The sequence below is a fragment of the Gasterosteus aculeatus genome, chromosome 7 (assembly GCF_964276395.1).
Source record: "Gasterosteus aculeatus chromosome 7, fGasAcu3.hap1.1, whole genome shotgun sequence".
Lineage (NCBI taxonomy): Eukaryota > Metazoa > Chordata > Actinopteri > Perciformes > Gasterosteidae > Gasterosteus > Gasterosteus aculeatus.
In genome coordinates this window covers 1,853,327-1,881,295 of record NC_135694.1, presented here as the reverse complement: position 1 = coordinate 1,881,295, position 27,969 = coordinate 1,853,327, and the positions used below count along the sequence as shown (strand labels likewise).

At 51.4% G+C, this 27,969-nt stretch overlaps 1 protein-coding gene across 32 annotated transcripts in view; it reads left to right on the top strand.

Moving 5' to 3' along the window:
* The first annotated feature begins 82 nt into the window (after window positions 1–82).
* Window positions 83–27,969, top strand: part of LOC144410205 (phosphatidylinositol-binding clathrin assembly protein) — a 36,550-nt gene continuing 8,663 nt past the window's right edge. For 7 of the 32 annotated variants that reach the window (XM_078105302.1, XM_078105293.1, XM_078105288.1 and 4 more), the window contains exons 1-14: window positions 83–2,076; window positions 10,382–10,524; window positions 17,065–17,140; window positions 17,242–17,344; window positions 17,617–17,710; window positions 17,941–18,052; window positions 18,388–18,494; window positions 19,982–20,023; window positions 21,172–21,192; window positions 22,539–22,624; window positions 22,751–22,874; window positions 24,473–24,612; window positions 25,051–25,151; window positions 26,442–26,567. In XM_078105302.1, the coding sequence (XP_077961428.1) occupies window positions 1,947–2,076; window positions 10,382–10,524; window positions 17,065–17,140; window positions 17,242–17,344; window positions 17,617–17,710; window positions 17,941–18,052; window positions 18,388–18,494; window positions 19,982–20,023; window positions 21,172–21,192; window positions 22,539–22,624; window positions 22,751–22,874; window positions 24,473–24,612; window positions 25,051–25,151; window positions 26,442–26,567 (1,405 nt within the window). In that variant the 5' untranslated portion in view covers window positions 83–1,946. The remainder of the gene's footprint in view (window positions 2,077–10,381; window positions 10,525–17,064; window positions 17,141–17,241; window positions 17,345–17,616; window positions 17,711–17,940; window positions 18,053–18,387; window positions 18,495–19,981; window positions 20,024–21,171; window positions 21,193–22,538; window positions 22,625–22,750; window positions 22,875–24,472; window positions 24,613–25,050; window positions 25,152–26,441; window positions 26,568–27,969) is intronic. The other 25 variants (XM_078105304.1, XM_078105296.1, XM_078105292.1 and 22 more) reach the window with 10 other exon arrangements.

The window sequence follows — 27,969 nt, the reverse complement described above, 5'->3', positions numbered from 1 at the left end:
ATGTGACGTTTAGGAACCGGTCAGACATCTCGAGGCTCGTCTCGTCGCTGATGTTTCAGCACACCGTGTTCCGTGTAGTCTGGAGTCAAACAAGGACACGGTGTCTGAGGGAGAAGTTAATACGACCTTAAATCCCGGCTCGGGTCGGAACGAGCGACGCGGCCGCGAAGAGGGAAGGTTTTTCACCGAAAAACGAGTCCGTTGGACGTTGTGGTGTTTTGGCAGAATGGAAGCTGCTTTTGCGATGGAACAGGATGTGACATTTGAGGCGTTTTATTTCGTAAATTCCTCCACAATTTAAACCGTGAGACCTTAAAGGCAACACTCACTCCTCGGGTCTTGCCCAATAGACTGCAGAGGCGTTCAAGAGCGGTCCGAAATAGGGAAAAGGAAGCATAAAGAACATTTTATTTTAGCTACCATTGCATGTGTTTTATTGTTGTTAGAAATGTCTAATTAAATTGACATGGTGTCGTCTTGTTGTTGTTGAACACACGGCCAAACGCACAACATATAACATTATTAAAAAATCAAACAAATGCAGCAAATCATTACATTGGAGAGTCTAGAATCAGCCAGTGTCTTATTTAACAAATATCGCCTTATTTTTAATTAATTTTCTTATAACTCGAGTCACGGAGGTTTCAAACTTTTAAATAGTTGTAAATCAGCGTATTGCTGTGTCGTTTCTGACACGGTGGCACCGCGTATTCGAGCGCAGAGTGGTCGAGGAGGAGCCCACATTCCGAGCCGAGCGCGGGGCCCTGAAGGCGGCGCAGTTGTGAGATCAGCTGATTTTTTTACGCTGCCATTTTGTCCGGCAGAGCAGCCAGTCGGGTCCCACGGAGAAACCTGGCGAGACTTCTCCGACCGCACGAGAGACAAGAAGAAAATCCAGCCGCTCTCGTGAAGACGGCGGCCGAAGGACCGCAGCGACCGAGCCCGAGGACCCGGTGAAGGGGGGGAGACCCGAGCGAGCCAAAGGGAGCTGTCATTTCTTTTTCTTTTTTTCTTTCTTCCGTTTCAACTTAACGTCTCCGCCGACTCGGCTATCTCCGGTGAAACGGACGAACTCGGCTTCGGCAACGTCTCCGCCGACTCGGCTATCTCCGGTGAAACGGACGAACTCCGCTTCGGCTCGGCAGTTGTTAGCCAAACCGCCGCTAGCGCAACCGGCTAACCGACATTCCTCGCGTCGTCTTCTCCCCCCCGCTCCCCCCGCCCGGGGAGAAAAAAAGCCGCACCTGTCCCGGCTGTCGGCGACTCGGTACCGGGGATGAACTTTGACCGATATGCGGCTCGGTTCTTTTTAGCTAACTGAAACCCTCCAAGCTAACGAGTTGACGTGGAGGAAGCAACTCTCTCTCTCTCTCTCTCTCTCTCTCTCTCTCTCTGAGGGGGGGGGGGGCTATGATGGAACGGGGGAATTCTCGGGATTGTTGATGTCCTCCCAGCTGTGATTTCACACGGATTACTTTTTTTTTTCGCGCGTGAGAGAAAGTGCGTGCGTGCTTTTGTTTGTTTGTTTGTTTGTGTGTGCGCGCGCGCCCGCGTCGCTTTCTCCACAAACCGACCCTCCGGGCTACGAACCAGCATGTTTATTTGTGGCCAGAAAGTAATTCTCAGCGTTCGCAGATTCCCCGGCGGGACTCTTTCCTGGTTCCAGTCCTGCAGCGGGAACATTAGCTAACACAGACTAGCTCGGACTCGCCTCGTGTTCTCCTGTAGATCGATACCCGGAACTAACCGCTGCCAAGCGTTTTGACACTATATTGCAGCTGTTGATTGTGGGTTTTCCATAGTTAAACCAACCTTCACCCCCCCCCCACCCACACCTTCACCCCCCCCCCTCCTCCTCCTCCTGCTCCGCGCGCACCGGTGATCTGACATTAACCGCAGCACCTGAACGCAGTCCGAGCAAAAAGAAGCCGGAGAAAGCGAGCGAGATGTCGGGACAGTCCATCACGGATCGGATCGCAGCGGCGCAGCACAGCATGACCGGGTCGGCCATCAGCAAGGCGGTGTGCAAGGCCACCACGCACGAGGTCAGCGGGCCCAAGAAGAAGCACCTGGACTGTGAGTACACCCCCCCCCCCCCACCTCTTTGATTGGTCCAGGAGGCATCCAGATGCGGACACACTGCACCTGGAGCCCCGATACGCACACGCACACACTATGACATCATGTTCTACACGCTGGTTTTGTAGATTAAAGGCTATTTAAATGTTAACCGTCGTGCTTCCGGTGCGTTCAGCTCATGTGAGACAACCGGGGACACAGCAGCAGGTCAGCTGTGATGATGATGATGATGGAGTCAAATGCCACGTGATGCCCCTTTGATCAGTTCCCAGGGGCCGACGTCATTTTGCACATTTAAAAACCACAAATGATTAATCTCATTCGCCTCATGTGCACTTTTTGCATTCCTACTTTTAAATGGTTCCGATTTGTTTTAGGAAATGCTTCATTTACAATCATACGTTACCTTTAAAAAAAAGTTGAGCGTCTTTTATGTTTGACGGTGAGCAAAAACAAGCTGTGTGGTGACGCTGAAGTTCCCTTTTACGGTCTAAAGTTAGCTTTGGACCGTGGGGCCGATGAGACAAACCCAACCTTATCGAGCAGCCATCAGAATAGTTTAGGATTTAACTTCTTTCCGTTGACCAATTAGCAAGTAAACGTTTTCTGGGAAACAAGAACCAACGACAAACATCCTGTGTTTCCGGCTCATTGTTGGACCCACATCAAGGGCGAATCAGAGAGATAAGAACCGGCCTTTCATCGCAGGGAAAACAACATCATATTTACTTTCCTGCTGGGCTCCATGTTCTTTTTTTATAGTGGGGGGGGCAGACCTCTCACATACCACAAATTCCCAAATCTCATCTGCGGACATCGTGTCTCCACATTCGTAGCTAAAGAAAAGCTGCCTGTCGAGCCACCTGAAATTAGACTGAGTCATGGTTTTAGGCGGCGTGATGATGGAAATGCATCTGTTAGAAGGACGAGTGACGTGCGCGATGGCGGCGCTCGCGTTACCGCTGAAGTTCTGCTTTCTGGGAAACCGGCGCGGTGGCTCTGCTGCCTCACGTTCGTCAACTCCTCCCACCTTCCACTTCCTCCTCTTCACCAGCGTCCACTTCATCCTCTTCCTCCTCTTCCTCCTCCACTCGGCTGAGCTCACGCGTTGTCTCCGCTGCCCTTTGTGAACTTGGCCAGCCGATGGGCCGCGTCAAGCTCAATCATTGTAGGACATTGATTTCTCCGTGAGAGCGATGACCTCTGTGCCGCAGGGGGGGGGCGGCGTGGAGGGCCCCCATCCTCGTGTTGTTTGTGCAGTTGATGATGTCCCTGTGGAGGTAACATGAGGGCGGTCAGCAGAACCGCTGTTCGTGACGTGATCACACGCCTGCAGTGGGACCCGTCGGGGGGGTCGGGGTCATAAACGATGTGACAATACGTCCAGCAAAGCAGAAGGCGGCGTAATGCGTTGAAATATACTTTTCGTTTCCACACACACACACACACACACACACACTATTCCCCCCCCCCGAGCAGCTGTGAGCGCCTGACAGCGCTCTGGGGATGATCTCACCGGCGTATTTGCATCTCGACCCGATAAGCCAATAGCCGGAGCCAGGAGCCTCGGCGGCGGTGACCTTCACGCACCGCTGGCCGCCCATAAGTGGCGCCTTTTAGAGGCGCTTAGTGTCGTGACTCCAACCGTCCACCTCGATTAACCCCCCCCCCCCCTCCACCCTCCCGGCTTGTCAGCGAGCGCCCAAAACACTCAGTCCTTCCCACCGGCTTTTTTTTTATTGTTCTTGTGAGTTATCGTCATAAGACTCGATGGCCGGGGTTCAGGCGGGTGAGCGTCCCCCCCCCCCCGTCCCCCCCACCTACGTGCAGTTCTCAGGTTGTCACGGTTTCCTCCCTTTTTAAATGAGCAGCTACGTGCTGTAAAGTCCTGCTCGCTTTAGGAGGCCACTTCTCTCCACTGTGACGTCCCTGAAACGCAGATTGTTCCTCTGTCGGGAGAGAAGATGCTCCTCTGCCGAAGTTGTATCCAAGATGTTGATCTAAAGGAATATCTACATCTCTGTTTAAACATCACGGTGATTATTGGTGCACGTCAGCTCAGAAAAACAGGGTTTACCAAATCCTTCAAACGCATTTGTGGCTAAAACAATTAGCTAAGTGGTTCGCTTTCATCGATCATCCTGATCTTCTGATCAAACCCTGTTTGGCATCCGTACCGGCTGCTTAATACACCCAGCATGTCGGCAAATTAAGTGTGTGTGTGTGTGTGTGTGTGTGTGTGTGTGTGTGTGTGTGTGTCCCGCCGGCTCAGCGGTCGCCATATAGAACGGCGCTGAGAGGCGAGTCGCTTCTACTGATGGACCCCCGCGTGTGCATTTCACACGTTGGACCCAGGAGACGCTCTTGCTGGTCCCGATGTGCGAGTCACACACACACAGACACACACACACACTTTGTGAACAACGCCATGCTGCAGTGCGTCGGCCTTGTCGGGGGGGCGATGTTTCAGCTCCATGTGCTGCTGATGGCCTTCTTCACGCCTCATCTCGGCCATCTGTCTCATCTGGCGAAATGTTGCCGTCCAGGAAGGAGGAGGAGGAGGAGGAGGAGGGGGGCGGGGGTCCTGTTTCTATGATATTAATATTCCACAGCGTGCTGGCGGATGATGTGTCCGTCTGTCTGCGATGGGACGTTACGACGCTCTGAAGCTGTCGGTCAAACTTCTCCTGAAAGCCTTTCAGATGGACGGACGTCTCTTTTTGTAAAGGGGAGGCTGGCATGTGGAGGGCTTCTCAGCTGATCACGACCTTTGACCTCTCGGAGGGTAACCACGTCCCAGCGATGCTTGTCTACCGGGCCCCTCATGGAGAGTCGCTCTTTGTTCTTGTGACTTTACAGTGAGCGTTTTGTTGCCAGGAAACTCTGTTTCTGCTGGATTCCGTCTGCTGCTGGTTGTTCTTTCATTGTACTTGTACCACATTAGACTGCTGCATGCGGGGTTAGCGCCCCCCCCCCCGGTCACGTGACCTTCAGTATTTTTCAGTCTCTTGTTAGCAACCGGCTTCTTTAAGACGCGTGAAGATGACGAGGCACGACACCACATCAACCTTGAGTCAACATTTAGTTTTGCTTCCTCCGTTCTCGGTGTCCGTCAATCAAACCCCATCATCTCCCGCGCAGTGACTTTATTCCCTGGTGGGGGGGGGGGGGGGGGGAAGCGGCACGTGGTTGCAGGGCACCAACAGTCCTGCCGGTTTCCTGCCGTTTGCGTTCCCTTGATTGCCGCCCTGATGGATCTTCAGCGGGCTGTAGCTGGTTAGGAGGGGGGGGGGACGCCCCTTGTCTCCAGCGTTTGTCTAATGCAATCTAAACAGAGCGGGGCGGCCCCCTCCCCATCTGCACAGCGGAGATAGGCCCAGTTTAGACGACCAGGCAGAAAAAAGGGCTCACTGCTGACTGTCTGCATGCGTCCGTTTCAAGTGAAGCCCGAGGGGGGGGGATTACAGCTCCACCCGTGACACGGCGCCTTGAGCGCTGGTGACACGGGTGAATATGTGATACTTGTCGCGATCGATGGAACAAATATCTGCTCAAAAGGGCCGGAACAGGAAAGGGTCCTCGCGCCGTCTCATTACCCAGAATCCACCAGAAGCTGCTTTAATCGCCACATTCCGCCACATTCCATTTGCTGTGCCGTTGCTGGAAAAGTAATTAACGTCCTCCAGCTTAATTCTGCACCGTTTCCTTTCATGTACTCACTTATGAACGAGGACATAATCAAACCCCCCCTCATCCGCCCAAGGTCAGTCTGCCCTCTACAGACGCGCTGTGAGTCACTATTTCACCTTTCAGCTGCACTCGCTGCTGTAGATTCTGGGGTCCAGAACGTTCCGGTGAATTCTGCAATGATTTGCCGACAAGTTCACCGGAACGCCTTTTAGGTTTGATTGGAGCGATCGTTAATAAAATGCATTTCATCCGGCTAATAAGCTAGCGCGTGGCTAATTGGCTGCGTGTTGTTAGTTCATGCTTTTTAAATGGGCTTTGTGTGTCTGGTGTGTTTGGGAACATTCAGTTCTCTCCTTCCCAGTCTGACGGGTATTTTTAGCCGCGTTCTCTCTGGAGCCTCTGGCTGCCTCCGCGGCTTGTTTTCACTCCCGTAGTCTACCTGTGTGCATGTACGTCTGTCTGCGTCACCCTGCTACTCTTTCCTTCCTGACTAAAACCGATACCCTCACCCCCCCCGGAGACATTTGTGCTGAGACGTACACACTGAGACTTCATCCTGTTCTCCAGATAAGATTTACCCAAATCCCCCAAGATTACATGGCAGGTTGAGGCGAGAGAGTTCGTCTGTTCCCAAATCTCTGCCTCTCTCTCACACACTACACATCTATATTTATCTGTGTGTGTGTGTGTGTGTGTGTGTGTGTGTGTGTGTGTGTGTGTGTGAGACTGAGAGAACCGCTCCCAGGACCTCACGGGGAGAACCGTGGTCCCTTAGGAGAACTCGTGACATCACGTCACTCGCTGCCTCTGATAACTAGCGCTAAACAATCCCTCCCTTCGGTTTCCTCCCCTCTTCCTGCCTTCATTTTGTATTTTGATTGTGCTGGCAAGGTGATCCCCCCCCCCTCCCCCCCTCCCACACACACTGCAAAACAAGAATTTTCTCACCCATAACTCCCTTTTCATTCCGTATTTACAAAAAGGAACCATTACACGAGGATTAGTGTGATTTTTAAAGAGGAAAACGGGCTTCGAGGGGGGATGAACCGGGGGGGTTCTTGTTCTGAGGTGAACAGAAACAGACGGAGGAGAGAAGGAGATTAGCTCTACACGCCAGACAAGGTGCTGATACTGCAGGGCGTTAATCTTTAACAGATCGGGGGGGGGGGGGCACGCGCCCCCGCGTCTGGCTTTTCATCTGCTGGCGTGGGCCGTCTCCCCGATGCTTCCGCTTTGTGCGAAGGTCAGCCCACTCTGCGGCGCCGCCGCTTCTCAGTCAGCGCCGCTGTTAAACGTCGGTCATCTCGACTCCCTGCGGGGTGATCGGATGGGGGGGGGGGGGGGGGCTGTTAGCATCTGGTTAGAAACCGTCCCAACTCGAGGAAATGTCCTTCAGTTGGACATTCCCCTCGATATCGGCAAAGAACTCTGGTGGGGGCTGGTGTAAATCAAAGTGTCGACCTCCTGTTTTCCCGACTCGTCTGCAGAGGAGTTGGAACGTCAGTCGCAGTCGGTTGCCCATAAATATGCAAATGGAGCAAAGTCTAAATATCACAGAAATGATGAACCATCCGGTTTTCTCGACGTTTCTAGATCCGGCGTTCATTTGCCCGCTTTGCGCGGCTGAGACGCATCTTTGATCTTCCGCACCACGGACGGTGGTGAAATCTGTTATTTGGGCAATGCGGTTGAGCAATAAGGGAAATAACGGGAGGAAAGCTGCAGGGTCAGCGAATGCATCGCTAACGTCCCCTTCATAGTATGTGGACAGAGCTGTGTCAACACAATGTCTCCCCTTCATCATTAATCTCACTTAATCGCGTAAAGTCCCTGAGATTTGTCCAGATTACGGTCGCTAATGCAGAGCCGTCTCTCTAGGAATTCCAGCTATGTGAGCGTGAACTTCCTCCGGGGGTCTCTGAAGGGACGCAAAGCGAAGCAGGGGCGTCCAGACCGGGGTCTCCTCGGATGTTGGTGGAGCCAAAGGGAACCACAGGAGTCCATGTGAATGCTAACGGTGCTGTGTGCAGACTGTTAATGAGGCCTGCATTATTCATATCGATTTAAAAGTTACGCATCTCGTTTCACAGTTATTCAAGGTTTGAATTCAATCAGTTTCTCTAATGATTGTCGGCCTCGTTAAGGAATAAACAAACAAAAACAAGTCTTTCCTTAATGCTTTATTCAAACAATGTGGAGGCTTTTTGCAGCTCTAAAGACTCCAAGGCAAAATTCCCTTTTATATGTAAGAACCTTTGTCACCCAACCAATAAAACGGATCCGATTCAAAGGTCTGCAGGTTGTATTTCTGCACAAGACGACAATAAAACCGACCCGTGAGCACTGCCATCGTGCCACCACGGCGCCTTGGTATGTCCAAAGTAAAAGAAGCAAGAGGCAGAAATATAAAATAGAACTAGTTGTATTTTCTCCAGTTTGATGCGCCAGACAAAGAAATGGAAATAGTCGGGAGGAAGATAGTTAGAAGGTAGCCAGCTGCTCCAGATGTGATTCTGTCGTCTCCTCCTTCCTGCCGCTTCCTCTGCTTCAGCCGACCACCTGCTTTCACTCAGACCGCGAGTTTGACGCTGACTCATCAAATAGTGGTAGATTCCTTAGTTTGTGGCGTCTGTGTAACACACACACACACTTGGTGTTCCCTGGTTCCCTCAGTACCAGGAAGTCCTCTGGTCCATTGTGGCTCAGTCAACAGAGGACCAGCAACAATGGACCTCAGATCCGAGAGCAACAGAGGAGGTGACTGTTGGAATGAGATCGTTGGCTCAGCAGCCGTTCCTCCCACGTGTGTGTGTGTGTGTCGTCACAATGCTAATTCCTCGTCCCAGAGGTCAACGCTCCACCAAGATGGACCGCTGAGGACCACGCTTTAGGCCTGCAGAAGAAGGGAATAGAATGAGAGTATCATGTACCCTAACCCAGATGAATAGACCAATGACTGTGTATATAGCATGTCAGAAAAGGGTGAAACGTGGCTTCTAGTCGGATCAAACCTTTTGAATCGGGAGCTTTGGAGGTGCTAAGATGAGATAATCGCCTCACTCTCGGCAAGAAAAGCAGAAAGCGCGTTTCCCCCAAAGCGTTTAAACCTTTTAAAGAAGTCTTGATGTTCAGCTCCGTGTCCAACAAGTCAGTCTATAAAAACATCAAATAAAATCACTTTGTTCGCCAGTAAATGCAGCGCGACAAAACCACACTTAACTTATTGGTCTGTTTTCGTGAGCATTTATTGAGCTTAAACAGCTGATCTGCTCGTATGGTCACAGCTCCACGTAAAGACCTCTGATTATTAACCATTTAGGACTAATTAAATCCAATTAAGTCCCCTCGGCTCGGGCTGCTTCCTCCTGCGCTCCTTTTGTGCGTTCAGTTTCTTGCAGTCGATGACTGAGTCCTGTGGTTGTTTATCAGAATTATTAGTCAGGGTTTTCTTAGAGGAGGGGGGGGCAGAGATAAAAACACTTCCTCACCCGGGAGAGACGCTCGCCGAGCTGTGTGGATTCCTGCACATTGTCCCGATGAAGAGACACTCGTGTCTCCTTATCTTTTGTCTCTCTTTCCTCCCCTCTAGTCCTCCTCGTCCGCGGTTTTTTTTTTTTGGTCTGCCAATTCAATCGCCTCCCCCAATGACAGGAAACGGCTTAGGAGACAAACCGCTGGCTCAGCTTTGGGGAGAGGTCGTTGTTCGGGTTAAGTGAAATGAAGAAGTGCCGTTGCTGAGGTGTGCGAGTTGCCTCATTTAAAAAAAAAACAACAACCCAAAACTTGATTTTTGTGCAGCTCGTGTGCGAGCGAGCGCGGCTCAGCGGTGGTTAAACGGCCCCCAAATGAAGTCCCGCCACTAAAAGGATGCGCTGTGCTGTAATGCACCTGCTACGCGGCGCTCGTTGAACAGGAGGCTCACCACACGAGCGCTTGTGTGTGTGTCTGTGTGAGATGACGCCCGAAGCGAGTCGAGCGCAAAGCTTTGCCGCTATCGATTGAGCGTGCGCGGATGCACGTGCACGCGCCCCCTGATTGCCACGATGAAGCCTCCCCCGACGGGACTCTCCCCGCCGCCGTCCCTCCGGCAGTCGGGGGGGGGGAGGGAAGAGAAGCCGTTTCCGTGGTAACCAGGTGAGCGAGCCGGCGGCTCATATAAAGCCCCGCGGTGAGGAACAAAGGATGGGTGGCTGGGGGGGGGGGGACGGCGAGGGCAATGAAACGAGAACGGATATCTGGTGTGAAGGATCAATTTTAGCCGCGCGTGTTGATGCGTGACAGCCGCGTGTCGCCTCAGAGCGAACGCAAAAAAAGAAAAGAAAAGCCGCTGGGATCTGAACACGTCTGTTGGAATCAATCTCGACTTATGTAGTGAGGAGGGAGAAAGAGGGGGAGAGAGGGGGAGAAACCTCGGGCCTCCAGCGTCTGTGGAGCTGGACTCTCCTGAACACGTCAGTGTGGAAAAGCTTCTGAAAAATCTTCTCCCTGGTGTCTTTAAAAAAAAAAAAAAAAACTCCCAGCCTTTCAGTCACCTATTGGTCGCATGCTCCGATTCTTCCCGTTTGCATATTGTTTCGCCGTGAGCACTAACGTGACGTGTCCTCTCCACCAGATCTGATCCACTGCACCAACGAGATGAACGTGAGCATCCCCCAGCTGGCCGACACGCTGTTCGAGCGCACGGCCAACTCCAGCTGGGTGGTGGTCTTCAAAGCCCTGATCACCACCCACCACCTCACCATGTACGGCAACGAGGTAGGAGGCAGTCACCTTATTTCTGTCATGTGATCCGAAATGGAAACGCACGTGCTGGAGGGGGGGCGGGGTGGGCGGGGGGGGGTGTACGGACTGAAGCGGCTACTGAGATGAGTCGATGGTGGAAATGGCTGCGGAGGGCTGAGGAAATTAATTAGCTCAGTGTGAGCTGGAAGCCAGATGGGGGACGAGGATAAAAGCAAATGAATGAACTTGAATACAACCCCCCCCCCCCCCCCCCCATGGATGAAAGCTAGAAGAACAACACGGCCCCTCTGTGGATTTGCATACTTCCAGACACAATGATTGGGAATTAAAAATCAACCAATCCCGGTATGTTTAGGAGAACTTCATGTTCTTTTTTTATCGGGTCAATAACATCATTTTATATGCAGCTCTTGAAAGGGAGAAAAGGGATTAATTCCAGTTATAGTTTTGTTAACGTCTAACACGATCGAAAAGGAGTGTTTTGTTCTTCTATATAAGATATTGTAGCTGGTGTTTACATTAAAGACTGTTAATAATTCACAATGCAACCCTTTTAAAACAGGCTTTGATGCCCGCGTGGACGGCTGCCCGCTCTGGGTCATTGTTCCTGTATGTTTTATGACCGCAGCTTGCCACCATTTCATTTTTGGTTTTGAGAGAACCAAACAAACCGCACATATTGTGCTCATCATTAACCATTAGATACCAGAGTGGTTGTGCTCTTTCCCCAAAATGTCCAACTGAGATTTTCCTTCGTTCTGCAGACTGTATCCATATTTAATAAACGTCTTTGTAGAACTAAGCTTCTCCGGCCCCTGCGACGAAAAGGCGCCGATGCGCACATTGTACATATTTTAATACGCACGCCGCCATGCACGCCGCCACTCCCTGCACCACGTTCCCTTCAGCTTCCACTCAAACGGGGAAGCGTTGCTTCCTTCTCCGGTCGGAGAAGGTTGCACAACGCCGCCTTCTGTTGGTTCCTTGTTCTGCTTCTGAAGTTCCTCTGGGAGATATGAGATCCCCCCCCCCCCCCCAATGACCCGGCGGCGGCGGCGGCGGCAGAGTGGCCTAGTGGCCGACGACTGGCCGCTGAGCGTTGGCTGAGGATGTTTTCTGATAAGTCCTAAGTAGGTCACTGCGGCGCGGCAGGGAAGTGGTTCGGAGGTATTCCCGAGCGCCGCTCTCCCGTTTGATGTCGGGTTCTGAACACGAGGAGGGCTTCCAGCGATCGCTCCGCGGCGGCGTGATTCCATCACGCTAGTTGTGGTCAACAATAACCGCGTTAAGGGAGTAATCTGTTTTATGTATCCTTCTACTCTCCAGTAAGCATCACTCTGTCCTTAAGACCTTTAATTGAATTATTTTATTCCAGCGCCTTGTAGCAATGACGAGTCCCTTCATTCCTCATATTATCGCCGTCTTCCTCCTGTAGCTACATTAAAGCGTTACTAATGACTCTGTGGGGGGGAAAAAGATCCTCATCAAGCTGCTGCGGGGCGGCGTGCAGATCCTAAACAATCAGATTGGTCTTCAAAGCTCCAGAAGAATGTTTTTGTTCGTTGTGATTCTGTTGGCATATTTCTACTTGGAAAGCCATGTTCATAGAAACACAGGAGTGTTCTGCTAACGAGGGATAAATAGGGGTGAAGGGATTTTCCTATGTCCCGCCCACAAATTCCAGCCAATCAAAGCATCGGCCTGAACCGACAGCTAACCGGCCTGTAGACGGACTCCACTCACATGTGTTGGTAACAAAAGTAAAGCAGTTAACAGTGTAAAAGGTGCTGCATTGACAGAAAGTGGGATAATGTACCTCGTATCACTGAAGATTCCATTTAGTTTGTGAACAAAAACCCCTCAAAGGTCACATAACGAGTCGCAAACCACGACTTCATGGGAGTTTTATTAGATCTGTACGTCCTGTTTTCTAAAGAATAAATGCTTCTTGAAAATCGAACCCAAGCAACCCGAAGCTGTCAGGCATAAACGCTATTATTATTTATTATTTCCATGATGAAGAGCCTTTTTCTTTAATAGCTCTCGTAGGGTTTCCCTCTGTGGAGGGAAGGAACAGCTGGAGGTACAAAAGAGCCCGACGCTGCAGAAAAAAAAACCCTTATTTGTTCCATTTCTTTGTTTTCAAGGACATCAAGACACTGCAATACCACAGATCACATTTTATTCCTCGGGACGGGAGATAAGTCAACGGGGGGGGGGGGCGGATTACCGTGTGATTGATCACACCTAAGTGCACTGAGAATCTGTGACTGTACAAACCGTACACAGGTATGGGAGGGAAAGGTGGGCCAAGGAGAATATGGAGGAGTCATTGAGGACAGCGGGGAAAGTGCTGATGTCAGCAGGACACACAGCTGTGTGTGTGTGTGGGGGGGGGGGGGGGGGGGCAGACAGAAGGAGAGATTTAAGCCACAACTGTGCGTTATTCTGAGGAAGGAAGCAAAGAGGAGAGGAAAGGAAACGATAAATGAAAAGGCAGTAGGATAAAGGGGTCGTAGAGATCTGCTGACTCAAGCACTGTGTCAAAGGGAGCAGGGTCACGGTGGGGGGGGGGTTTGTTGGTATTTGTGTGTAGGGTGAGAGAGGTCACGCTGACTAATAGGGGTCACTGGTGATAATCTGAGGAGCTTGAAAACACACACACACACACATCCTTCCTATCAGCCGCTGGTGTGACGGACATAAAGATGATTGGTATAGAGGCGCGCGTGTGTGTGTGTGTGTGTGTGTTTTCTCCTGACGGACAAAAACCAGCGAGCACTAAAAGGCCCCCACCCCCCCCCCCCCCCCCCCCCCCCCCAGGGTGACTCACGACGAGCTGACATCCTCAGCACATGCTTCCTCTCCTCGTGCTGCTTCAGGCAGATCGACACCGCCCCCCCCCCCCCATCCCTCACAGTACATTTTGTGAGAGGACTGTTTGGAGGCCGAACTTTAGCAGCGCTGCTAATGTTCCATGAAATGGTCAAATCTCCCTCCACCTCTCCCAAGCCGCGCTGGGCAACCGGCTGATTAAACCCTCCACGATTTCCCCCTTTTCTGCCGTCGTGAGATAATCTTGTTTTCAGCTCTTCTTCCTTCGGGGTTCTTCTTGGGAAAACGTCCTCCTTCCCTCCGCTCGTCTCGCCTAAAGCGCCGCGTGTAATTAGCAGTGCTGCAATTAGCCCCCACAGACCCCCCCCCCCCGTACAATGCCCCTTTAAAACACTATCATTAGCTCTCACTGCGTTTGACCTCCCGTTAAATGTGGTTCAGTACCATAAAGGTAATTAATTCACACTGTAGACAAGACACCTTTTTAAAAATAATCTAATAATGGGACAAAAACAAGTTTCTTGCTCCGTGTTTACCAGACTTCCTGGTGGCAAATGGCTCTTTATCAGCTCACACACACACACACACACGATGGCACACCCATATGTACACAAGATGACAATCACTCTTTTGGAATGTGACGTGTGATTGGCTGGAGGGACGATTACAGCGCGTCACACCGAGGATCAGGTGACTCCTCGGCGTAAATCCCCACTTTACTTCAATGTTGCCCGACACAGAAGCACCGGGGTCCAGTTTCTACGGCGACCAAGCAGCATCCAGCTGCTGGTTTAAAGTTGTTGGAAAGTTCTGCATTCAAAATACAGTTTTAATACTTTTTTTTATTTTTTTAGGTAACTTCAGGAAAAGAAGCTACCCACTTAGTGTGTGTGTGTGCGTGCGTGCGTGCGTGCGTGTGTGTGTGTGTGTGTAGGTGTAGTAGTGTTTTAAACGATGACTCATCTCGCTTTAGCTGCCTCATTGACCTCAGTCCTCCACCAGCAAGAAGACACAACTGTTCCCATGAGAGCCGGCGCCCACACACACTGTCAGCCTGGTTACCTCGTGGGCATCGATTCCCACGCGCACACACAAACACACACGTTTAAACATACACGTCCATGTAATCCGTCCCTCAGTCACCCACCTAGCTTCTCTTTGTGGCTTTCACACTTAGATTAAGAGGCTAAATGGTTGATTGTTTAGAGAAGAAGGAGAAGGAAGAAAAAGAGTGTGTGTGTGCGTGTGTGTGTGTCGGCGTTTCCCTTGTGTGTCCTTCGTCCACTTGCGTAAGAGCTGCTTCCATTCAACGCGCTCGATCACGACGCATTCTCCTGCTGTGAGTCATCGCCGCTCAGAGCTCTGGTTCTGCAGTCGGTTCTGTAGAGTTCTGTGTGAAGATAAGTGGAGCACCGCAGCCCAAAAGAAAATTCCCCCTGTGGACTAAACAGTCCCCCCTCCCCCGTCTGGATTTCCTGTAAATGTCACTGAGGATACTTTCTAAATAAATATACACTTTGAGCTCTGTTTTTAAGGCCCAGGTGCCTCCCCCTCCCCGTGTCCAGGTCCAAAGAGGGCAGAGCAGGAAGTCTTTAATGTGGCGTCAAGCGCTCGTGTTTACCAAGCGGCTGCTCTGGATTTTCTCCTTCCTGGAGATGAAAACCGCTCCGGAGTCAGCGAGTCGCTTCTTGTGGCGCCGCCTCCAGTTTCCTCATCGCGTTCTCTGAGACGGAGAAACGTCGGATGTGTCGTATCACGATCCCTAGTAAACGCCTACAAACGAGGGTAGCCACGGCAACGAGACTAGCGCATGAATAACAGTATGTGAACCAGCAACAACCCCACGTTGGCAGCCTGTGTGATTGAGAAAGATGAAGCCAATAAACACTGATTCCAAACCCAGCGGGGCCGCCAGACGCAATCTGTACGGCGCTGCAGCCTCCGCTAAAGCACACGGGAAGGGAAAAAGAAACCCGCTGCAGGTCAGCGCCGAGGCCACGGTGTTCGGTTACCAGGGAAACCACCAACTCGTGCACGTTGAGGGGGGGAGGGGGGGGGACGCTGGATGTCTGCAAGCCAAGGAGCTAACTATAGCCACAAAACGTGCTAACGTGGACTGTTGGACAAGCCGAGCCCACTTCTCGTCCCGACCTCCTCCCCATGACTCTCGCTCGTCATCCTCACAAGTATTCCTCAAAAACCTCAATCTCCTCAGAGCGGCGTCTTCTCTCCCCGCGGAGCTCGCCGGGTTTCTGAACCTCCCGCTGCGCCGAGTGATTATAGATTTTCTCCGTTTCAACTGCACCCGCGCGTTTCGCGTGGTTTCTCGCCGCCTCTGTAGCCGAGTGTGGAAGGGTGGCGCCGGCTGGCGCCGGCTGGGCGTTTGATGAGGGGGAGATCAGAGATGAAGCAGAGGACGAGTCCTCGTCTCCTCTCACCATCAGGGGAAGTTCCTCTGCCAGAGTCGTTGCTGCGCTTGTTGTCGAGATGCATCAAAGCAGCATCTCGTCCAACCTCGTGTTCCTCGGGACCCGCATTTCCCTCCATTCATGGTGTCTCCGCGTGTCCTTCCTGCTGTCTGGTTGGACGCTATATTATGACCTCTTTATCACCTGGACCACGTCTTTGACCACACGGCGACCTCAGCCTGTTAATGACTGTAGCTTAGGAATGCGTGGTTGGCTTTTTGGTCCCACAGCGTGGACACACACACACACACACACACACAAAGGACCCAATCCAGATCCTTTATGCCTTCTTAAACAGTCCCAGAGCCCTTGGAAACGTGTCAATGTTGCTGAGTCCAACACACATGCCTGCAAGCATATTTGTGCTCACGAACGCAGCGCGCACACACACACACACACACACACACCCTCAGATGCTCCAACCAGCCAGGGAGAGCTGGTTCTACTCCAGATCGGCAATGGGCCAACTGGCAAATCTCAGATCATTTTAAGTCCGTTGGACAGCGACGGCCTTCAGCGTTAAGATGCCGTCGGGAAGCCTGAGGCCGAGTTCCCAAAACGCCGACTTCCTGATCGGAGGGAGGCGGTTCCGACCCGCCTCACCGCTCGGTAAATACTGTCCGTCAGAGGGCGTCCGGCTGGAGCAGTTCCTCCACACGGTGTGAACGAGGCGTTTTTGAAGGTGAGAACAGGAAGCTCGGGCGCAACGTCTCGGCGGCGAGGGGGACGCGCCGCTGGAAGGAATGTTTCAAATGTGCGAATGTGAAGCGCAGACGGGCGGAGCAGCCCCGCGCTGGAAAAAGTGAAGAGCCTCCGGCGCTCGCCGGGCGACGGCGAGATCTGATTTGTTAAAACAAACGAGCAGTGTTGAGTAGGAAGGGAGAGTAGGCGCAACATCAAGGTCCTGTTTGTGCTGGAAGAACGTTGAATACAAAATGTCAAAGAGCCGCAAAGGACGTGGACGGCGTGATTCGCTTTAGAGTCGATCCCATTCAAGGGCTGGTCTTTAAACCGAGCGCACCCGGCCTGAGGTGATGGATGAGGAAGACGTGGGTTAAATCTTCCTCCCAGCTGCTGTCTAAACATGAGCCTGAATCCCCACCAGCTGAGTTTACTGTCCGCTCGCCGACCTCTGACCTCTCTGGAGGAGTTAAAAACACACATGTGACCACCGATTATTTGACGACGACGTTGGTGAGTTTTTTTTCCGGTGATATTGATATTTGTGTGCGGTTTGTCTCCATGGCAGCGTTTGATCCAGTACCTGGCCTCCAGAAACTCTCTGTTCAACCTCAACAACTTCCTGGATAAAGGAGCCCTGCAAGGTAAAGCGCACACACACACACACACACTCACACTCACACTCACACTCTCTCTCTCGACTCCTAACGTTGATGTGTCTCCTTGTCCCCTCTTCCTCTCCCAGGTTACGACATGTCGACCTTCATCAGACGATACAGCCGCTATCTGAACGAGAAGGCCATGTCCTACAGGCTGGTGGCGGTGGACTTCACCAAGATGAAGAGGGGGTAGGGGAGGCCGTGCACACACACACACACACACACACACACTAGCTGTTGGTACTTAGAAAGGTAGAGCAGAAAGTGTCCTTTTTAATCATATTTTAACGCAGCGACTGATGGCGACGCCTCCTCGCTGGCGTCCGTGTAAAAGTGATGCCGATGCTCCGTTACCCCTCGTCACGTCTCTCCCGTTTGATTCCTGCACCCTAATCGGTATCGACGACGTGCAGAAGCGTTTCCCCGAACGACGTGCCATTGTTTGTTCTTCTGCTCCGCAGGATCGACGGCGTGATGCGTAGCATGAACACAGAGAAGCTGATCAAGACGCTGCCGATCATTCAGAACCAGCTGGACGCTCTGCTGGATTTCCAGGTACGGACTGTGTGTGTCTGTGTGAGTGTGTGTTTGTGTGAGTGTGTTCTTTCCGGACGTGTGTCTTCATGCGCAATGTGCTCGACCCACTTTCCAATCAACATGTAAATGGAAACCGTTTGTAGAATAAGAGTAACAGGGTGGCACATTGTGTGTCTGTGTGTGTGGTTCGTTGCCTTCGTCCTTACCTGCTCTCCCCTCCTCCTCCCCACCTCCCCCGTCTCTCTCAGGCCAACCCTAATGAGCTCACCAACGGAGTGATCAACTCCGCCTTCATGCTGCTCTTCAAAGACTCCATCAGGCTGTTTGCAGCTTACAATGAAGGGGTCATCAACCTATTGGGTAACACACACACACACACACACACACACACACACACAGTCTGCTTGGATGAACACAGCCAACATGTATCATAAATGAGGAGGTGCAAGTATAGCAACACTTTGTCTCGCATGTATAAACACGCAGTCAAGTATAATGGATATGTACACACACACACACACACACACACACACACACACACACACACGCACAATGTGTTTCATGTCAGCAGAGGAGGTTTTGACAAGCTGTCATGTAACAGCTTCTGTTTGTCACCAATCAGCTGTGTACTGATTCCAGCTGCCTTCCGTCCTCCTCTTGTCCTAAATCCTTATTTCTCTTTTCTGTCTCTGCAGAGAAATACTTTGACATGAAGAAGAACCAGTGCAAAGATGCTCTGGACATCTACAAGAAATTTCTTTACAGGATGACGAAGCTGTCAGAGTTCCTCAAAGTGGCCGAGGTATATTCACACACACAAAATGACATCTGCAAACACACCTTTTTTCGGTTTTTGTCAAATCGTATTCCCCGAGCAGCTCCTGTTCAAACAACCTTTTTACCCGCCTCGTAATTTCCCGTTTATCCTCCCGACCAAATCCCCGAAAAACGTCACACACGACTGACACGCGTCCTCAAACGCCTCTATAAAGCCCCATACTGCCACTGTTCCTGCTTACACAGCGACCCACATCTGCTGTGCTGACACCAACACACGAGTGATGTATGTATATACATGCGTGTGTGTGTGTGTAGACCCAGAATAACCCACAGGATGGAGGATGTTGTTGGCCGCTCCGTTAGCTCTGCTCCCCACACTCCATCTAATCTGCTCCTCTCCCGCTCTCGCCCCTCTCCTCCTGACAAAGATGGATCCTCTCCCCCGCCCGGTGCCCACAGATCATCTCCCCCCTCCTCTCGTGCTCTCTCCCCCCTTCGCTCCTTTGTTTCAGCCCACTTGAAACGGAGCGAATCAGCTGCTGTCGCGTATGTTGCTGGTTCACATTCTCTGCCTTAATGGTCCCAGCCGAACCCCTTCTGTCTTTTTTTAATTGGATTCTAAGAAGCGCCCTTGAAAACTGTGCTTTTGTTCTTTTTACAAACAAAATAATTGCAAAATATGTATCATTTTTTATGCGGTTTTACAAAATGTATTTTCTTATTTCTAAATGAACTGATCTGAGACCCGTCGGCTACAGAAGATAATTCATCGATCGCATTGATGAGCCAGGCGAAGCATTTAGAGTCCACAAGCTGACAACCTTCTCAGTAGATTTCACACAGAACCCGGTTTAAAATCTGCCCACAAGATGCTCTGTTTCACTCGGTTCCACAGAGAAGAGCCAACATACCCAAAGGTTTTGCTTTATTGGACTTTTGTCTTCATGCTAGTTGTCCAATATTGTGATAAGTAACATTAAGTGATTTAGCAGGTTGTGTGAATTCAGACGGACTTTCCCTCTAAACTCCTCCTGATTCTGACATCCGGATTCAAAGATCTCAAAGATCTGAAACGGGGACAAATGGTCAAAAACCTTCTCCCGTTATTAGTGGTCGTGTGGAACGAGCAGATCCTCAGCAACGCCAGTCCAGCACTTGCGTTCTTCATCTGTGTCCCCAACAGTCGCAAAGTGTTAAATGTCGTCACGCCATTGATCACCAGTCGCCATCGCCCGCCTTCCCTCATTGGTCACACGCATCTCTCCCCGTCCAATCACCGCCGTCATTCACTGTGGGGATTGGTCGGCTCCTCGGCCAATCCAGATGTCGAAGACCTTTTTCCTCGTTTATTTCTGTTGACGTTGACGCTGCCACTGCATGAAGTAATGGTTTCCTGTTTTGTTTTTCCTCATCTTTTATTTTGTATTACAAATGGACCCTGCTCTTCTTCTCCATTTTATCCCACCTACCTGCTCCCCTTTTTCTTTTTTTTTTTCTTCGTTTTGACAGCAAGTCGGAATAGATCAGGGTGACATCCCAGATCTCTCACAGGTCAGTATACATCTCACCTCCACTTCCTCCTCACTCTCTGTTTCTGGTTCCTTTTTCTCGCCTTTTCGTTTTGTCCGTCTGGCTTTCCTTCTACGTGTGGTCTCATCGCCGCCTGTGGACACTCTCTCTGGACCCCGCGTACCCGCGTGTTTCCCCTCCTAACAAGTGTTCGTTCTGTCTGCTCCACTCGTCTCCTTTCATTTCAAACCAGCGTCTCCGTGTCAGCAGCTCCCCCGTTGGTTTGATTGATGTCCTGCTTTCTCTTCCACTTGTTAAAACACTCATTATAGATCCGACGGCAGGCTGAGGTATGTTAAGTTGGCCTGCTTATCCACCGCACCATCAGCAGGCCTCCTGCAGGTTTCTGCACGTGGGTTTGAAACCCCGAGCGACTGCGAACAATGAGCTCAGACCTCGGATCGACCCAAAAAAAAAAGACGATTGCCACAACAAAAGGCTGGAGAACGACTCTGCATCTCTACAAGGGAATAACGTGCATTTCTGTTTCGCCCTTTTTATCTTATTGTGAATTCAAAGGAATCATTTCACGCTGTGCTTTCGTCTTCCTGGTGGCTTGTGGGAGGAGCTCAGAGTCTCCAGATACCCGCAGCAGAGACGGCACATTTGAATCAGCCATTTACAAGTCGGCTTCAAGCAATGCTTCACCCGCAAAATGGCAATTACTGTCTTCATGTTACCTCGAGTTCTTAGAGGAAACCGTCACGCATGTTGTGCTAGAAGTATTTAAACCACGAGCTGTCTGGCTGATTATTCTCTCTTCCAAAGACTTGGACTGTAAAGTGTCGGAAAGGATGAAAAACGTTCTCCACTATTTCCTGCATTTTGGTGATTGAATAGTGTTTTTCTTTGAACAGATAGACGTTTTATAACTGGAATTATGCTTCCCCGAAAACGGCCTGTATCCACCTGTGTTAAGCCAGGTGCAGCAGAGGGCATTGTGGGTAAAGGAGCCTCCGATGGAGACTTTAAACAAGCTGTTCTTTGAGGACTTTTAGTTCAGTCTGAGCCCCGATCGGCTGTTAGTGTAACTTCAGTGGGGCGGGGGGGGCTGTGTGGGGGTCACCTCGTAAAGTGAAGCTGCTAAGTGGACGTTTCTCTTCTCCCCCCCCCCCCCCCGTCTGTCGCAGAAAACAAAAGGATCTTACATTGTAGGTGGTGGGTTGCATACTGTCCCCCTCCCCTCCCCCCCTGCATGAAAACACACACACACACACTCTTACGCCTCACACACTCGCAGGCATGCTCTTGTTCTGGTGCTCAGGGCAACACGTGTGTGTCGGCCTCAGGTGGCTTGTTTGTAGCTTTTAAGCACACACACACACACACACACACACACACTGAGCTCCGGCTCAACAAGCCTAAAGGCCATGAAACCTCATGAATAACGAAATGAGGCTTCACCCTTTCATCTGCATCCGCATGAAAGAATCGCTGCATCGACTTGTTGAATTCCTCCCCCGGACGGTGTTCATTTCACATCCGTCACGCACAACGGCGGCGCTTCAATGGAGGACGACTCCAAAAACGTCCCCGTCTGCCTGCCTTTAAAACGTCTTCGCCTGAACGATCTTCTCGCTCTGTCAAAAAGAGAGCGAGCGTCGGTGTGTGTCGATGCGTGCGTCCGGCTAATATTGACTCGGCCCACACGAGTTCATCTTTTCTCACATTGGGATCCTGCCGACGGCTAAAGATGGACTCGCTCTCTCTTTCTCAGTCGGCCTCGAGAGCCAAAACACACTCCCAAAATATAGACGTGTGTGTGTGTGTCTGCGTGCGCGGCCGCCGTCCACACGCCTGACATTCTTGTGGACGGAGAGGCAGACGTGACCTCGCGTTTGCTCAGCGGAGGAATTTCCTCCACTCGGCCTGAGAGCGAGCAGAGCAGCGTCTCTCACACCCCAACGAGGGCCGCTCCCGCTTTAACGAGCGCCGAAAGGTCCCGCCGTGCAACGCCGACGACCGGCGTGAACTCTGCAGCCGGGTCGTTGTTTTCGGTAGTTGCCTAGCGACCATCCTCCCGAGTCGACCGGATGGCGGAGTCTTACGCGGCCCTCTCAGCGAGGAGCACTTCAGAGCGCGATGACCTCGCTGGGTTATGAATGTAAAAAGATTTGAGTTTTAGTGTCAGGAGGCCGGACAGCAACAGGAGGCTGAATGAAGCGAACCTTTTGTGCGCGCACGCAGGTGAAGAAGTGGTGCAACTCGCCTCCCTTTTCCTCCTGCTGTTTGCTGCTTCTTTTGTTCTTTGTCTCCTTTGAGCCTCCCACTAACAGCGTGAGTGTTTGCTGCATGTTGCCTCGGCTATTCTTGGAGCCTGATGCACTCTGTTACCTTCCTCTGAGACCAACTAACTGGGTGCTGTGTGTGTGTGTGTGTCTTACTGTGTGTGAAGGTCGCTTTGTGTCTGTGTGTAAGAGAGACAGAAAGTTGGAAAAGGATTCTCCAGAAGTTGCCGTTTCTTTTGTCTTTTCTCATCTCTGATCTCTTGTCTCAGGCCCCCAGCAGCCTCCTGGAGGCTCTGGAGCAGCACCTGGCCTCTCTGGAGGGCAAGAAGACCAAGGAGCTGAATGCAGACACCAGGTAGACGCCGACCCCCCCCCCCCCCCCCCCCCCCGCACACACTCGCACACTTCAAACGTCACACAGCCAGAGCCCTACGAATGTTTAAAAGATTATCACGGGCCGCCTAAATCTACCCTTCTGCAGAGCGTCCACTCTGTCCAGCGCCGTCTCATCTCTGTCCTCCACCGGCATGTCCTTCAGCCGCATGGACGAGAAGGAGAAGCAGCAGGCCCTGGAGGAGGAACAGGCCAGACTGCAGGCTCTCAAGGTGACACATTTCATGCTGGAATGACAAACCTCCGAGTGATCGAGGTCTCCACAGACCGCGGGAATGACCCATAGATGCCGCGAAAAGGCCAAATATCTTATCTCTTGCATCCAGGCTGTTAATACCAGCAGCGTGTTTTATGGGCCTTTTATTGTGAAGAGCAGGAAGCGTGGATTTGGTATGCGCCCAACGCGTGACCTGTGTAGCAGAGAACACATTAAAACGTGTTTTTTTTTTTTTTTTAGTGTTCTCTGCACTTTGTACGCTCACAGCCCCCGAGAAGCGAGCGTCTTTGTGCGAGGACACGAGGCCGACGGTGTTTGTTCTAGAATGTTTGGTGACGGCCGACCTCTGACGCACGCACCCCGTATCGTCCTTTGACGCATCGTCTTTATTTCGCAAGATGCTCTACCAGCGACTCTCCGGCTGCTGATTTGTTTGCTCCGTGCCCTTGGTTGCTGATTACCTCTGGGGGTAGTTTTGGGGGAGCGGGGGGGAGCGAGCGGCTGGTCATAACAGAGCGGGGGTCATCCAGATATGCTCTGGTCTCCGTATGGAGACACACACACGCACACACACACGCGCGCTCGGCTGCTGTCCAGCTGGGGCCGATAACACCGTCTCCCGTTTGTTCCTCCTCAGAATACGAATGAAGAGATTCTGTTCTTTCATCCGCCCCGAAGTCCGAGTTCTTCTTAAAGGCGGACGAGGTTGCAAAGTCAATCGACTCGCTCCCGTAGCTTTCTGGAGCGTGTGCTCGGAGCTGGATTAAAACCGCGGGGGGGGGGGGTCCCGTGTCTGTATGAATTGGAGAAAGGCAAACTGCGCGCTCCCTCCGTGGTCGTCCATACTAAGCATCTCCGCCTTTGTTGCACTGTAAATTGCCTCCTCCGTCTACCAAACGGTACACATTCTGTTTGCTTTTCCTCCTCCGGAGCGAGTTGAGACACACGTATTGATTCCTGTGGAGGAACGGGGGGGGGGGGGGGGCGTTGCTGCAGGAGACGTAATGAGATCCAGCAGGAGATAAAAAGCAGCAGTGCAAGAAATAGGCAGTAAACACCGCGAGAATCATCCAATAGAATTTAACTGAGTCACTTTTTAGATTATAATGAAAAGTATGCAGGTATGAACGTTTAATAAAGTACAAACAACCAGGCCATTAACTGTAGTTTGTTAACCACGCTTACGAAACCACTGGGCATCAAGGACGTAGTAGTTTTTGTTGCTGTCCACGTCGTCCTTCTTAAAAGGTCCCTGAATTTAACCCCCGAGGACAAACACAATTTGGATGCGGCCCGGGAAGAATTCTGGGAAAACCACAAAGGTTGCACCTATTTAGAGCGTCCCCTCGATGCCGCCGCTCACCGTGACGGGACATTGTTTCAGATGTTTGACGAGCGCGCTCAACACAGGAAGTCACAGGAAGGCCCAACCTTTAAAGGGCGTACGCACTTGTGAGAGAATGTGTGTGTATATATTAACAAAAGTTGTATTCAGTCCTAACAGGAAGCGACTGTTTCTACCGTTGGTTTCCTCATTACATTGTGTGTGTGTGTGTGCGTGTGTGCGTGCGTGTGTGTGTGTGTTTTTTCCAGGACCAGCGTCTGAAGGAGATGGGCATGCAGACTCCTCCCTCTGCCTCCCCCAGCAGCCAGTCGATAAGCGGCGGCATCAACAACAACAACCACATCACACACACCACAGAGCTGTTCACCTCCACGCTGTCTGCCAACAGGTACACACACACACACACACACTTTAAACCAACTCACGCCCTTTATATTGTGCAGGTATCAAATAGTGAGCACAGATGAATAGATGCTTGTATACAACATTTCATTATAAGTGTCTGTTGCACAGAAAATAACTCCTGAGGCTGTTTTAGATTCTTCCCCAACAAAACACAGCCTGGTGCAATCAGTCTTTATTCAACGCACTCCGCAAAACCGTTTTATTGCTCCAGACATTTTTTACCGCCCTTCAGAGAGTGAGGATTCCTCTTAATGCCTTTTTACTGGTGACTTTAGCTATTTATGCATTATTTATTAAACACTAATTCCAAATCGCTGCATGTCTCTCCACACCTCTTCTTTGCTTCCCATTGCTCATCTTCCCTTCTCGCTCTCTTTTTGTGTGTCTCCCCTCCCTCCCTCCCTCCCTCCCTCCTCCTCAGCGTGCCCAATCTGAACAGCGACCTGTTTGATCTCCAGCCGGCCTTCATCCCTGCTGTGCAGAGCAATCCTTCAATCTCCACTGCCACCAGTGCCTGGGGAGGTGGGCTACGCGCGCGCACACACACACACACACACACACACACACACACACACACACACAGACTGATCGATTTATGAGTGTTTTGCATGCTGGGGGTGTTTTCTTCCCTCCGGCCGCTCATCCCCCCCCCCCCCCCCACCTCCAATCTGTCTCTTTATGTAAAACATCCGTCCTCCCGTTCGCTTCCTTCGGAGACCAATGTTACGCGGCCCAGCCGGCCTTCGCTCAGACAGTTCGTGTTCACACTGTGAGGAAAATGTCTGTGATCTGACGGAGATCCGACCGCTCGTCTCGTTTGTGGCAGCATCGCCCGCCCCCCAGCTCAAAAAGTAGCACAAAGATGAGTGTGGAAGCCCTGTTAGCGGGGCGCATTACAGGATCTATGACCGGATTAAGCTGAAGCCGTTTATTTAAAGAGTTTTGCCAGACTTGAGAGTCTGAGCCCCCCCCGCCCCCCCTCCCCTCTGTGCCTTTCTGTAACGAACAGCGCAGAGGATTCTTACCCCCTGTTTTAAAGTCATTCTCTTCCATTTTTGGTGAAATATGCTCAATGTTCTTTCTGACAGCGTTGGCGTCGCTTGATGCTACAGTCAGCAGCCGGTTAGCGTAAGTTAGCACAAAGGAGACGAGGAGGTCAACCTGAATCCCCCCGAGCAGCTCCTCAAAATGTATATATATATTCCCCGTAACGTGCAGCCCTTTGAAGAGCTTTCACTGCCCTCATTTGTCATGTGCACAATAGTTGTAACCGAGCAAATGTGTTGCACAATTAAAAATACGCGAGACCCATGTTCTGAATGCGAGGCCAACATGTCGCATCTATTTCAGAAGGAAAACGCCTTTTGCCTGATCCATGCCATCATCACCTTGCTAGAGGAGTGTGCCTGTAAACGGCGTTACGTTTCCCGAAGGGTTACGGGTGACTGTAGCCGCCATGTTGGACGCCTCTCTGGGGATTCTCCTCAAAGACAAACGGCTCTCCGAGGCGTCGAGCCCTTAATCCCCGAAAGCCCCACGGACCGAAACAAAAAAACGCAAAACGGCGCATCAGCGGATGTTCTCGTGCGCGGGCTTAGCTGCTCCTGAAAGCCGCGGAACCCCAAGTTACCAGGCAACAACAATGGCAGCACTCTGGAGACCATAACCGTGCGCGTTATTCATCTAACCGGAACAGCTTAGCGGGGGAAGCCGCTAAAATCACAACCTGCTGTTTCTGTGTCTGCGGCTCTCTTGTAAACGTTGCAGCACCGTGCGGCGCGTCTCACACTCACGTCTAACTGCATCCCTCAGGATTGGAGCAGCAGCAGCAGCAGCCGCCGCCGCCGCAGCAGACCAGCGCGGCCATTGCTGCAGATTTCGATGCCGTGTTTGGGAATAAGGCCGCGCCCGGTAACAACGGCCCACAACCTGCAGCCGGTAAAGCCAGCCACCGGAAAGCCTCTGCGGCGCGGAACTAACCCTGTGGCCGGCGCCAGCGACTCGCTGGGTGTTGGTGGCTTTGCTGGCGCCGTCCCGTGGCCTGTCGCCTGGAGTTCACACATCTGTAATACCCGTGATCCCAGAGGCGAGGGATCAGTTCACTTTGAAAAGCTCAGGAAAGTTCTTCAGGACTGTGTGATTCAGTCAGTTGAGTGACAACAATAGGAAACAACCTCACAATTGTGATCACATTTTTATTTAGGAATTGATTGTCACCATATTAATTTGCCAGAAAGTCCCGCCCACTTTAGGGCCTTTTAAAGATTACTACAAAAAGTGAACTGATCCCAGCTCTTGACTTTCCTGCCTGACGCGTCTTGCTTCTTTGAGGGTTCCCGTCTGAGCCGGTCGGGCGTCAGACCGCCGGCTCTCGCTTCGCCGTACTTTCCCCTTTCTAACCGCTCAGCAGCTCGGCTTCCTGCAGAGGTCCTGAGAAAAGACCAAGCAAAGGAGCCTCTGTGTAGCAGCCTTTAAACTGTTTATTTAAAGCTCAGCCCCTCTGTTGCCCCGGGTGACTGGTTCCGTCAGTATGATGAACACGAGCAGAGTAGGTTTATTTATTTTCATTTGATCCCACTCGCACTCTGCCGGAAATATCCAGCAGCAGGCAGAGTGTATTAATAATACAAGTATTGGTAACGGATTCACTTCTGATCCAGTAACGTTTGCTGCGTTGATCTTGTACTCTAGTCTTTAATATAACAATTAATTAAAAAAAGATTTATCTTGCGGCTCTATTTTATTTTTTGTAATCTTTTTGTCACCGTTCCAAAGTGAGGTCTCACTCCCTCCATTTATCAGGTTCATATTTATTACGTCGTCTTCATCCAGCTGAGTTTTAAAAAAAAATTTTTTATTCCACACAGTCAATTAGCACGACTGCAGGTCTGCCGGCATGAACCCGCCAGCTGTTTCTTCTCTGCGCACGTCGTTCAAACTCGTTTTTTTGAGACTTGATCGAAGCCACATCATCATCCAGAGCGCCATCGCCAACCGCTGCTCTGGTTTTAAACCGCCAACGGACCCTCGCTCTACCTTAACCGATGGCGTCGGTCGGGTTCTCACAGCCGTAGCGTTGCTCCTTCAAACGTTTCCAGGAGAAAGCTTTTGTCGTCTTTTACGTGTGTGTGCGTGTGTGTGTGCGTGCGTGTGTGTGTGTGTGTGTGTGTCTTTTGCTCCCGTTGAACTGCTGCGAGGGAACAGACGCAGGCGTGTGGCCGCGGCTTCTGGCTCCTTCTATAAATAGAGCTCTTGTTGAAGCTGCCACTACAAATACCAACATGCCATCTGGGCCTCCTCGCTAAAGTGTGTGTGTGTGTGTGTGTGTGTGTGTGTCCCT